Source organism: Centrocercus urophasianus, unplaced genomic scaffold (assembly GCF_019232065.1).
Source record: "Centrocercus urophasianus isolate 14NV4802_14NV808 unplaced genomic scaffold, USGS_Curo_1.0 seq_11, whole genome shotgun sequence".
Lineage (NCBI taxonomy): Eukaryota > Metazoa > Chordata > Aves > Galliformes > Phasianidae > Centrocercus > Centrocercus urophasianus.
The window spans coordinates 88915697-88929460 of record NW_024884253.1 but is presented as its reverse complement, the minus strand read 5'-3'; the positions used below and the strand labels follow the sequence as shown (position 1 = coordinate 88929460).

Below are 13764 nucleotides of genomic sequence, written 5' to 3'. Positions count from 1 at the left end.
TTTGGCTTGCTGAACCATGCACAGATGACATGCAGCCTCGGTCTGATTCTACAAGCCATTCCACATGGGAGATGCCTGACTTCTTGCCCAACCTGCCAGAAGCTGAGAACATCTCCATAGTAATTTACATTTGTTTGTGTAGGACAAAAATCAGCCACCGTGCTTGTCTCCTGGTACAACTGATTACAATTCAAATACAGTGCTGACCTGCACTGACCCAGTTAGCAGGCAAGGAACATTACATCAAATAAGCTATGTTAAAAGTGATCATTCACCTACTCCTCGTGCTACAGAAATACCTTTGTCTCAACAAAAAACAACTTCCACTCTGCTCACTGTTCTCCATGCAAAGGGGAGAACAAGGCTTATTTACAGGAGCTCTGCACTTTTAGAGTCTAAGGGCACAGAAAAACGGTCATTTATTCTGATCTCCTTTATATCACAAGCATTTGACCTTTGCAACTTGAAGAGAAATTCGTAGTCTATTTCTGATTTAGGTAGAACGTGTTCTGCTGATGGCTAACAACCAGAAGGGCATCAACCTTTGAACTGAAAACATAAAAAATACAAGATTCACTAATTCTCTTCCTCATCTGCGCCAGTAATTAATCACTGTAATACTGAACATAGGCAACTATCATGTTACAGCTCTGAATCACACATCCCTTCTCTGCTTATTTTGAAGGTCTTCTAGTTGACATATTTTCACACTCCTCCCAAAAACCTTTTTGTGCTTCATCAGGTCACCCTACGATCTTCCTTCTGATAACCCAGACAAATGAAAACGTTAAGCTCCTCACTGTATGGCATTTTCTCCATGTCTAACATGTAGTTTTTTCACAGCTTCTCCTATCAATATACATACTTTTTTTTTTGTTTTTTAAATGAAAAAGCTACCAGAAAATGAACGCAAGAACTGACTGCGTTATTCCTGTGTCAGTCTCACCAGTGCCATATACACATACAGCCACAAAATCTTCTGGCTTCTAATAACTGCTCCCTACTCAAGGGCTACATTAACCCTTCTGACTTCATACTGCAGTAGGAACTCACCTTCAGCTGCTTTTCCTCTAAATGCTTTTTAGACTTTCCACTTCCATGAGAGCAAACTGGTGTTCATTTTCACTGTATAATTTTGTACTTGCTTGTATGAAAACGTGCTTTTAATGGCTCCAGCTTACCAAGAACTCCAGTAACATGTTTGCTTTATCCTTTTTATTACTGTACAAGACATTTTATTAGTGGATAGTCCCCATTCATGTTTAGATAGCTAGTAAAAACATAAGGCACCCATCCTCTAACTGATCGTTCTGGCAGCAACTGTTCAGTCCTCACTTAAACCCAGGGACACCTAAACACTGAATACACCCCACTTTTCAGCAGTAGAACACCCCTTGTGCTTAAAAATCCAGCATACTGCAGCACTTCTAGTTAATTAGATTAAAAGGCATGCATTTTGGAAATAATATTCTTAAAAATTACTTATTCATGAGGACAATATAACTTTTAACTTGTGCCTGGTTTAGCTATCCTCACATTTGAGATGATAAAAAGCCTTAAAAACAAAGACCTTATTATGACTCAATCGTTAAGCAACATGCCAAATGTGCTTTTTTTTCTTGGAGTGAACTGCTGCTACTGAGTAAGTTTGATTCAAATCATGCAGCTCAGCTGATACCTAACCTGAGCATGCAAACGGAGAGTGGGGTTTAACTGCACATGAAGCACTCAGTCAAACGCAGCATGGGATTCTGTGGAATTGCTGGATCCATTCCATCAACATGCTTTTTACTTTCAACGGCACAAAACACTAAGTGTCTCCTGTCAGTTAATGACCACTCTCTTAACAGCAGTGAGCATCCAAGCACTTGGATGACAGCACACAAGGAAAAATCTTCTGTGAGGAGAGCTTAGCATTCAGTTAACAGACAGAACTCAACTGGATGAAGTACTGCGGTGGTAGGTCAATTTCACAACCACCTTAATGACCATGGAGCTGGAAAAGATGCCCAAATATTCAGCATCTTTGACAGATTTGAGTAATAACTGAGTATAAAAATAATTGAGTAATAATTGAGTAATAAAAAAAGACGCCACCAACTCTTCCACCCCAAACTTATTTTAGCACATATTAATGAAAACGTAAACACCCTTCTCCATCAGTCTTCAGATGAGCTCTCATTGGCCTACATACAGCTAATCCTAGGAATGTGATCTATGAGTAAAGCACTAAACCCTTAGGAAATTCGTTGAAATAAACATAATATCCATAGACTTGATTTTCAAGGGCATGAAGCATCCACAGATCACATTTGAAAATACTACACACGTCTGAAAACTGGGACATTTACTGTTTCTGCTGCCCCAGCTTCCCTGCCCTTTACCTCGCCTATAGCATCAAAGTATTTTTAAATGTGTTTTACACAGTCAGGTGCTGAGAATTCATTAAAAGCAGTATGTTAAAGTACTTTTAAGGCAAATGGATCTGTTAGCTTTTAACACTTCAAAGTATTATGTCTCAAGCAAAGCTGATTTTTATAACCACAGCAGCAAGTTTATCATCTTGTTAATAATAACAGAAAATAAATCCATTAGATAAAGCTATCTGTGCAAACTGGTGAAGATTAAGAGGTATAAACGTTTCTGTGCCTTCCACAGCATGAATCATGGAATGGCTTGGGCTGGAAGAGACCTCAAAGATCAAATAGTTCCACCCCATCTTCCATGGGCAGAGCTGCCAATCACTAAGTCAGTTTAGGGCTCCATCCAACCTGGCCTTGAACACCTGCAGGAATGGCACAACCACAACTTCTCTGAGCAACCTGTGAAAATGAATATCAAATACCAAAACTCCTTGGTTGCTTTGCCTGTCACCTTCCCTGAGGAGACAACAAGGCAAAATACTTTACTCTGAAAAAAGCTGCACTCACCCGATCTTCTTCTTCTCTGACATCTGGCATGGTGCTGATACAGAGGCTGACTGCAGTGATGGCAACAAAAGAGATTGAAATACAAGCAAAGATCTTCCCTGGAATCCCTGAGTGGGGGTTCTCCACCATATCCCTGAGATTTCTCATGCACAAACTCAACCAGTTATTGTCCTGGAAGGCACATTGAGTAGTTTCACTAAACATCATCTCCCCTTCATACATCCTGGCTTCAGCTGCCTCCTCCTCTTTCTGTCGCAATCTCTTTTTACAGCACCACTCCAGGTGGTCCTCTTCTATCCCCCAGTACACAAGCTCCTCCTGAAAAGAAAGAGCACACATCTCCCTGAGAAGTCTCAGCTTCCCAGCTGTCAAGAAAGTCATGATTGTCCTGAAGGCACTAGGATTACGGTCAAAAAAAAATTCATTGCAGCTAACATCATAGTCATCACAGATGCTCATGATCTCATCATAATTGTTGCAAGACTTTAGCTTCCCAAGCCTGGTCAAAGGGCAGTTCTCCAAGGTGGTCCAAGGAATTTTGTATTTAATACCACCTACATTGATGATCACAAACCTGGTCCGGTCATCCAGGCGTGCTAAGTAGCACAAGTCTTCATTGGGGTGCAAAAGTTTGGCCTTTCTGTAGAAAAATCCTTTCTCGGTTTGCACTTCACACAAATTTTCCAGCTTATTGAAGGAGTAGGAGCTGAACGCAGGATCTGCATTCCCAGTGAGTAATGCCATTTCTTGATACGTTTGCTGAGGTCATTGGGAGGCTACTCAAAGAAAGGCATCTGGACCTTGATTGGAGAGTCGGTCTGTGAAACAGAATTTTTAAACGGCAATAAAATGAGGGCTTTGCTAGAGGAAAAAACTATCCCAAGAAACTTTTCTCCATGACATTACTTTTTATCCTATTATCTTAGAACTATACTCGCTCTGTACCCAGTGGAAATTAAGAACTTAAACTGCAGTAAGGTTGGGAGCCATGTCTACTTCTAGAGAGTTTAGTCAGTGAATGACTGGGGAAAAAAAACAGTGTATTATCATTTTCAGAAATGTCTTTTCCAGAGGTTTAAGCAATATCCCAGGTGCTAAGGGAAGAGAAACTGGGGCTTTTAGATTAACAGCAATTTTCATTTTAGCAACTTCAGTTTTTATTATTTTGGCCCATCTACTTTATTTATTAATTACAAAAATGCCTGAAGCATGAGGATAAAGTGTATGCCTACAGTACAATCAGAAATATGACTGCAGTAATGCTGGTAATTCCCATTTAAAATATACCAATCTTAGACATCAACTGCAGTGAATACGTTGGAGTTGAGAATCTGCAGGCAGCACTCAAACCAGGTTGGGTGCTTAAGTGCAGAGCATGTACTACCAAGATCCATTTGCCACTGGCAGCCCAATAAAGTGGATTAAAAGCTGCATTGGGCTCATCTACCAGTAGAGTCCCACTCTCCAAAAAGAAGAAAAGCTGTGCTCTCAATGTTGAGGTAACAGCCATAAAGTCTAATAACATCTCCTGAACAGAGGTGCAGATCCCAGCTGTGAGTGAGGTGGTGATCTGGAACAGAAATGCTCTGGATCATGGATGCTGCCTGAGATTCTGGTGTGTTTCTGTCTGATGGAGGTGGAAAGGGTGCCCTGCAGCCTGGCAGCAGCTCCAAAATGGGAGACTGAACCTCACAACGAAGCAGAGCTGGAAGCAACCCACCTGCTGCTTTTAGTTCCAGATAATGCAGAATCCGCTTGATCACATTAGGCTACAGGTTGGTGTAAGGTGTTGACTGTTCTGCCCTATTCCTGACAGACATTTCTGAACAAACAATTGGGATGAAATAATTTTCCCGTTGGTTTCAGCAGGGGATAACATGCCGGAAAGGAGCTCTGAGGAGAAGGTCTTAGGTGTCACTGTGGATATCAGGTTGGCCATGAAAAACAACAATATTTTGGGTGCATAAAGAAGAGTGAGGCCAGCTGGTCAGAGGAGGTGATCCTCCCCATTTCCTCTGCCCTGGTGAGGCCACATCTGGAGTACTGTGTTTAGTTCTGGACTCCTCAGTTCAAAAAAGACAGGGAACTTCTAGAGAGTCCAGTGAAGGGCCACTAAAATGATTGGGGGTCTGAAACATCTCCCACACAAGGAAAGGCTGAGAGATATGGGACTCTGCAGCTTGGAACTGAGAGGGGATCTCATCACTAATTATAAATACCTAAAGTGCAGGAGTCAGTGGCTCCATGCTTTTATCAGTGGCTTGCAGCAATAGAACAAGAGGCAGTGGGTAGAAACTGCTTCACAGGAAGTTCCATACAAACATATGGAGGAACTTCTAACTGTGAGAGTAGTGGAGCTCTGGAACTAGCTGCTCAGAGAGGTTGTGGAGTCTCCTTCTCTGGAGATACTCAGGATCCAGGGAACTTGCCTTAGTAGGGGGGCTGGACTTGATCCCCAGTGGCCTCTGCCAACCCCTACAATTCTGTGTTTCTGCGTGACTGCAATCTCAAAAGGATGGCATAAAGAAGCTAGGAACATAACTTTACCATACCCTCCTACTCAGGCTGCAAGACAAAAGGGAAACTGGAAGCTTTTTAATGTAAGGCAAAAGATTCTCCTTGCAAGAAGCTTTGCTCAGGGGGCTAAGTAGTCTAAGCTACTGTTCCACTCTGCCTTGTCAAATTAAGCACTGTGTGTAACTCAAGGATTCAGTTTGTGCTTTCTGCCTACCCCTCCTTTACCACATCACAATCCACACATCTCCTGAACATTTTTTTTCACCTGCTTCCTCACCTTTAAAAGAGCTCTCCACCTAAGTTCCCCACACCTGTTTCTCCAAATCATCAGTAATAATAGGTCTTGAAATGCTACTGTGTAATAGCACGTAAAGTAAGTAGGAAACAAGAAACTGGTGTCAGTGTTAGGACTACATGAAAGACTGGACAAAGAATGGATGCAGTGATGGTGAACAATCTTAAGCATAGAATGTGGAAAACTTGCAAGCTGAAAAAAATAAAGAAGAAAAAGTGTAAAGGAAGTCCTCATTCTGATGGTTACCATAAGGCAGTAATTCCGTAATTTAGAAGCAACATTCTCTAATTCCCTTTGAGTCTCATATGTCAGGCTGCAGAGAATACTGAACAAGTGGGTGCTAGGAAAAGACAGAGCACACATTAGAATACACTGACAGAGAAGCATCTCCCTTAATCCATAATCAACTCATTACCTCTCAGCTCATTAGACTTAATCAAAACAATCCCCAACAAGTAGTGAGTGCTTGCTACTCAAGGCCATGAGTCCCCCTCTAAATATCACAGCCACGCAGCAATAGCAGTGGCATTCTTCCTTCTATGTTTCACTGAAGATAAGCATTCAATTTTCGTAAGGCATTTGTGTTGCATATTTGAAAAAAGGTAGAGAAAGGCTGGGTTACATACAAAGCAGTGCGCTCTAACACCAACCTGCACTTCTTGTCAGGGTTACAATTCCAGAAGAGCCAATGATGCCAGAATGCCTCTAGCTTCATCTGGGTCCGAAAAATTTTGTTCCAATTTTGTCCAATGCCAAACAACAGACCGAAGCTCATTCCTCTGACTAAGGGCCAGGGAAGGACAAGTAGCAGCAACGTGTATTTTGAGAAATGAGTGCTTTTATAGCACCGGCTTGAGTGCAGCTGGGACTGCAAATACCGCTACTGTCATAGTGAGAGTGCATCGTCAGCACAGCATTTGCTTTAGGATTTAGTCTCTTGTTGCTCTTTGTCAGTAAGATGAAATATTCATCATCGCTACTCCAGGCAGTGCTTTTGTTTCCATGCCTTGCCTGTTACACAAGTCAACATTTAAAAACTAATTTACATTGTTTTGACATCAAGGCCGGGATTTGCTTTTCTCCTCTACTCCACATAGCAGGTTGTTGCATAAAGGAACCAGATACATTTCATAGAAATATTCTGAATGTAATCCCTCTTTCTTCCAAGCAGCAGCTAACTGAAGGTGAAAATCTGGAAGCATATTTTTTATTACAAATTCTCTGACTTACAGACGGTTAACTTTTTATTTTGTGAATATAGGGCACTCCAGAAGTAATGCCTCCCATTTACTTCCATGGAAATTACAACAGACAGAAAGAGCACAACAGCACTATTTGACAAAGCAAATTCTCTGTGAAGTATCCTATTCAAGATTTACTTTAAAAGCCAATGCATCCAGAAGTGATGCTACATTATAATCTATCTGGCATTTATACTGTTTGATCAGACACATGGGTGCAGGAAGAACTATTAAAATACTAATAAAATGGAATAAGCTGCCCTGTGCAGTGACACACGCCAGAATTTGACTTGATATTTGTTGTTCATCATTTTTAAATGCCATGGAAGAAATGCTATATAAATATTTCAGTTACATGATCTCATATAGGGTGGGTTATACAAACTGTGGATTCTTTTCTTTTTAAAGCAGAGTCAAACAATTTTTATACACTGGGAAATAATTTCTTTGGCCTCCATATGCATGCAAGTGTGTGCCTCCATACACACACAAGTTCAGACAAACTATGAACAGCATACAGATCATAGAGCATACAGATATTTTTCACTGAACTATTTAAATGAATACACAAAGCCTCCCCCTCAATGGAGAGGGGACTATTTCCCCACTTTTGGCATTTTCACTTTGCCTGCCCTCATCAACTTTCATCTCACAAACATTCTTCAGCATCCTGTTTTATCAGCATTTTTGTATCTAAGTCATACCTGGCTTTGCATGTCTTCACTGGTCTCAAACGCTATCTCCAAGCAAGTGGAAGAAAAGATGGTTATCAGGGGTAGTCAGCATGGATACACCAAGAGGAAATTATGCTCGACCAATCTGGCATCCTTCTCTGACGTCATCACCAGCTGTGTAGACAAGGAGAGCTGTGGATGTTGTGTGCATTGACTTCGGCAACGCTTATGACACTGTCTTCAATATCATGCTCATAGGTAAGCTTAAGAAGAGTGGGATAGATGAGTGCACAATAAGCAGTATTGAGAACTGGCTGACTGTCAGAGCTCAGAGGGTTGTGATCAGTGGTGCAGAGTCCATTTGGAGACCCATAGTGAGCAGTGTTCCCCAGTGGTCAGTTCTGGGCCCAGTCTTGTTCAGTGTTCTCATCAGCAACACAGCTGGAAGGACAGAGTCCACACACAGTGAGTTTGCTGATGATACGAAGCTGGGAGAAGTAGCTGACACACCAGAACTGCTGCCATTCCACAAGACCTGGGCAAGCTGGAGAGTTGGGCAGAGAGGAATCCTATAAGGTTCAGCAAATAGAAGTGCAGAGTCTTACTCGTGGGGAGGAAAAACCGCATGCATCAGTACAGAATAGGAGATGACCTGCAGGAAAGGAGCTCTGCAGAGAAGGATCTGGGTGTCCCAGTGGACAAACAGTTGACCAGGAGCCAGCAGTATGCCCCTGTAGCTGAGAGAGCTGATGGTATCCTGAGTGCACTATAAATAGTGTGGCCAGCAGGTCGAGGGAGGTGATCCTCCCCGTATCGTCTGCCTTGACGAGGCCCTATCTGGCCATATCTAGTTCTGGGCTCCTCCGCTCAAGACAGACAGGGGATTACTGAAGAAGTCCAGCAGAGGATTACAGAGATGACTAGGGGCCTGGACCATCTGCCTTATGAGGAAAGGCTGAGAGATCTGGAGACCTGCCTGGAGAAGACTGAGAACAAATCACTGTTTTAAATATCTAAAGTGCGGGAGTCAAATGAATGGGGCCAAGCTCTTTTCATTGATGTGCAGTGATGGGACAAGGGGCAATGGGCAAAAACTGCAACAGAGGAAGATCCATACAAATAAGAGGAAGAACTTCTTTATTGTGATAGCGACTCAACACTGGAACAGGCTGTCCAGAGGTAGTACAGTTCCCTTCTCTGGAGATACTCAAGACCCACCTGGATGCTTAGCTATGCAATCTGTCTAGGAAACCTGCTTTGTCAAGGGAGTTGAACTTGATGATCTCTAGAGGTCCCTTCCAACTCCTAGAGTTCTGTAATTCTGTTTGTGTCTGCTACAGAATAAAGATGAGAGAAAACACTGGCCTTTGACTGAATGGCACAGCAGACATAGTGGTAATAGAAATGGCCTAATCTAAATCCATCTACTTTAGTCTTCACTGTTAAGAACTGCCCACAGAAATCCCAAGCTGTCAAGACCAAAGTGAAAGTATGAAACACAGAAAACTTACCCCTTGTGAAGAAATATCCAGCTAGGAAACACTGACTGTATTGGACATACTCATGCCTATGGAGCCTGACAGCATACAATCACAAATGCCAAGCAAGATGGTTGATGTCACTGTTAGGCCACCCTTGAAAATCTTTCAATGAGGAGACACACCTGAGTACTAGAAGAAAGTAGATGTCACTCCTGTCTTCAAGAAGGGCAGGAAAAACTATGGGGGAAACTATGGGGGAAACTATGGAGGAAACTATGGGGGAAACTATGGGGGAAACTATGGGGGAAACTATGGGGGAAACTATGGGGCAGTCAGCCTCACCTTGATCCCCAGAAATGTGATGAAAATCTGATGAAATCTGCCTAACCAACCTAATAACCTTCTGTGACAAAATGACAGGCTTGGTGGACAAGGAGAGAGCAGTGAATACTCTTTATATTGACTTTAGCAATCCTTTTGACAGGGATGCCCACAGTATCCCCAGAGAGAAACTGACTAAACAGAAACTAGATTAAGTAGACAGTGAAATGATCTGAAAACTGTTCAAACTGCTGAGCTCAGAGGGCAGTTACCAAATGGCAAAAAGTGCAACTTGAATGCAGTCACTAGTAATGTCCAATACTTTTTGATATCTTCATTAATGACCTTGTGTGATGAGACAGAGAACATACTCACCTATTTTGCAGACAAAATGAAATCAGAAGTAGCTGCTGAGGCATCAGTTGCACTCAGAGAGGCCTGGGCATGACGGAGAAATGGGCTGACAGTAACTTCTTGAAGTTCAACAAATGGGAAATGTAAAGTCCTGCTCCTGGGAAAGAACAACCCCATGCCCCTATGCAAGTAGAGTGCCAAGCAGCTAGAAAGCATACAATGAAGTGGAGGATCCGGTGGAATACAAACTGGCCAAGACCCACCAACATACCCTTGCAGCACCCTCAGCTGTGTTAGCAAGATTGCTGCCAGCAGGTTGAGAGAGGTGAGATATTGGTGTGGAGTGACATTCAATTCTGGCCTCCCTAGTATAAGTGAGACTTGGATGTCCTGCAGCAAGACCACCAAAGGGCCATAAAATGATTAAAAGCTAAGAACATCCAACATATAAGGAAAAAGACTAAGAGAGCTGCAACTGCTCAGCTTGAAGAAGAGAAGGTTCAGGTTGATCTTATCTGTGTACAAGTACACAGTGGGAGGCGGTAAAGACGATGGAGCCAGACTCTTTCAGTCATGTCTAGTGAAAGGACAAGAGGCACAAATAGAAATATAGGAAATCGTTGTTATTTCCTGTATTTTTCTTAAGACTAAGAAACTGGTGCTGTGAGGGTTGCCAAAAGGGGTCGTGTAGTCTCCTTCCTTGGGAAGACTCAAAATCATCTGGATACAATCTCCAGCTGACCTGTCTTTGAGCACTGGGGGTCAAAGTAAATAAGCTCCAGAGCTCCCTCCCCATCTCAGACATTCTGTGATTTTGCAAATACTCTATTTTTAACCTTTGTTGTAAGTTACAAAGTTCTGAAGGTTTACACTCATACTATGGGAGCAAAAGGAAACCATGAAGCTTTTTAGTAATCAATGTTTTAAAATTTTCCACCTGAAATGAAACATGCTTTGACAGAGCATAGGTTATTGTGTCATAATTTAAAGTCATTTACATGAAATATAGATTAGGGTGAACACAAAATGTTTTCTCTCAAGTCCAAGGAGACTTGATTCAGTGAATCCACCCTGCAGCGCTCAGCCATTTTCAGTCAGGGACATATTGGAAGCTGACATTGCTGCCTACTTCCAAAGCAATTCCCACAGCTTACTGTGACATTATTCATAATTTACAATGTACACAATTATTTTAGTAGTAAAACTTAAACATGCAATTGACCTTACATTCGGTGCCGTTAGAGTTAACACAGAGTTAAACATTCAGGAGGTCCACTTTACTTTTGTACTTACTACATTCTGGTAGAACCTGAAGTTCCTCCCAGGCACAGTGGAAACATAAAGAGACAACAGCACCTGCCCCAGAGGCTTAGAGAATACAGAACAGATGGGATGCAATACAGAAATTTTAAAAAGAAAAGAAAAGGAGACAACTAACATACGGAAACAATAAAACAGACATGCTTAGCAAAAAGTAGACTTCTAATTCAGTGGATTAGCTTCAAAGTCTGTCCTCATCGAGCATTTTTGCATGGTCTGATACTTTTCCATGATAACAGAGCATTCATAAAAGCTGCATTAGACTACCTCGGGCAACAGTATTATGTCTACGTTCAAATTCCCTTGCTAAAGTAACTGTTCTACATGTGTTCAAGAAGATCAAATAACATACCAAAACATATGCAGTAAGGAAGGTCAGTAAGAGACTGTGACTTGGACACAAAATTAGGAAGAAGTCAATGACAGCAGTACTGATCCAAGTCTTCCAAACTCAGCTCCCCACTCTATGCTGAAGTATCATTATACAGTAAAGACAGTATTTGTGTCACATTTCTTTTCAAGTTTTTGTTTCAAGTTTTCTAAGCAAGAACAATCTTACTGCATGTTTGTACTCCTCCATGTACGATAGGGGTCTGAACTCTGCCTGTTGCTTTCCTACTTTTATGTCATAAAAAGTATTTCAGAAGGAATAAAAGTGGGATGGTAACATCAGAAGCAGCTAAAGCATTCTTTAGCAAAGTTGCTGAAATACAGGCATCAGTGCAAAAAGGAGCATTTGAATAAACCTAGATTTCAAAAATCACAAAGACATTTACATTACCATAGATGTTGCTGGCTTTACTTTCAAAAAATTCAAGTAAAAAAAAAAAACCACAAATGAAAATTAGGACAGAGTAAAAATACTATAAACTACTAAAGGATATTCCACAGGGGGGACAGGGTAATTTCACACAGGGTAATTTCCATGTAACTCAAATAGTTGAATTTGTCATATTTTTGTATGTATTGACAATGAACTTCAATATCTATAACTTCATAAACCCACCTAGAACAGGCCACGGTCCAAGAAGTAGAACTTGGAACATTTTCTTTTTATTGGTTTATCAGAATTACAGACGGCAGGGGGACTGTAAGACCTAGCTGAGATGTCCTCATCTAACTGATAAAGACAGGCTCCTTGTGTAGTACTGGAGCAGAATGGCTAAGGAGAGCTTCCCCAGAGTAATAAGGGGCTGTGGTGAGAGGCTGCATCTGGCAACCCAAAAAAAAACAACAAAAAAAATGATAACAGGAAGTGTAACAGCAAAGTTCAGTATGAGATGGACACTGTTGCCATACTCTGAATGCACATTTTCATTAATAGCTTCATTAACTTAGTAGAGGCAAAAAGGAAGTTTTCTTGTCTTAGCACCCTCGTCACATTTTTTCCACGCTATGTAATTAGCTGAAACAATTCAATTTGTAAAATGAACAAATTAAATTAACTTGACTCAACTCGAATCTGACGTGCACCCATAGCCATTTGTCTCTATTAGGCAGATTGTGAGTTATCTAGTGCTACTGCACTTGCCAGAGCTGTACACTGAAATTATTACTTCCGTGAAATCTTTAAGAAATCAGAGACTTGGTCTGTCTAGCTACCTGGAAGTATGAGATCCTCACCTTTTCCTCAGTAGCATAAAATAACATTTTGTGCACTTCCACACACTTTCAGCGCCCTAAACCAGAATTTATTTATTGTTTCTGTGAAGCTATTTGCACCTTTCAACTGCACAGCAGTTGGCAGTCATAGAATCACACCATCATAGAATGATTTGGGATGAAAGGGATCTTAAAAATCATGTAGTTCCAACCCCCTTCCATGGGCCACCAACTAGATTTTGCTGGCCAGGGCCCCACACAACCTGGTCTTAAACATCTCTAGAGATGGGGCATCCACAACTTCCCAAAAGTCCCAAGAAGACCAAAATATACTTAGGCAGAAAGAGAACATGATGTGAAACGGCAAGCCCTTCACTCCTCCAGGTTTTGTTCAAAAGAGCAGGAAGCTTCATAATTCGTTTTACAAAGGGAGTAGAATCACACAACAGTTCAGGTTGAAAGAGATCTCAAAAGATCATGAAGTCCATCCTTTCGTGGGAAAAGGAACACTAGATGAGATCTAGTGTCTCTAGTTGGGCATCCTGAAAATCATCGGTGAGGGGGATTTCACCATGCCCCTCGAGAGGTTATTCTAGTGACTGATAGTTCTCACTGTAAAACTTCTTTTCTACATCTGCACAAAACCTCTCCCAGTGCAAATTGTACTCGCTGCCCGTTACCTTCTCTGTATGGTTCCTTGCAAAGACAGAGCCTTCACCTTCTTTCAGGAGCTCTTTTTAACTCCTGTGATGAGGTCCCTCTTAGGCCTTCTCTAGAGTGAAAAGACCTAGCCTGTTCAGTCTTTCCTCACAGGAGAGGTCTTCTAGCCCTTTGATCATCTTTGTGGCCCTTTTTCAAACAGGAGAAAGAGACACAAACTCTTCAGAAAGCATTTCTGCCATTTGTGGAGCTGGAAGCAAATTCAAATGACTCCAAGTAGACAGGATCTGTCAGATTACAGTCCATAAGGAAAAGAATCACAAGAATCACAAGAATCACAAGAATCACAAGAATCACAAGAATCACAAG

General features: G+C 41.6%; 1 protein-coding gene across 3 annotated transcripts in view; it reads right to left on the bottom strand.

Annotated features, from left to right (window-relative positions):
• Window positions 1-13764, bottom strand: part of KCNG2 (potassium voltage-gated channel modifier subfamily G member 2) — a 55818-nt gene that overhangs the window by 22938 nt on the left and 19116 nt on the right. The window contains exons 1-2 of one of the 3 annotated variants that reach the window (XM_042839876.1): window positions 7688-8086; window positions 2931-3748 (exon numbers count right to left, since the gene is read on the bottom strand). In XM_042839876.1, coding sequence (XP_042695810.1) covers window positions 2931-3674 — 744 coding nt within the window. In that variant the 5' untranslated portion in view covers window positions 3675-3748; window positions 7688-8086. Of the gene's footprint in view, window positions 1-2930; window positions 3749-4650; window positions 4926-7687; window positions 8087-13764 lie in introns of those variants that run through there. The other 2 variants (XM_042839877.1, XM_042839875.1) reach the window with 2 other exon arrangements.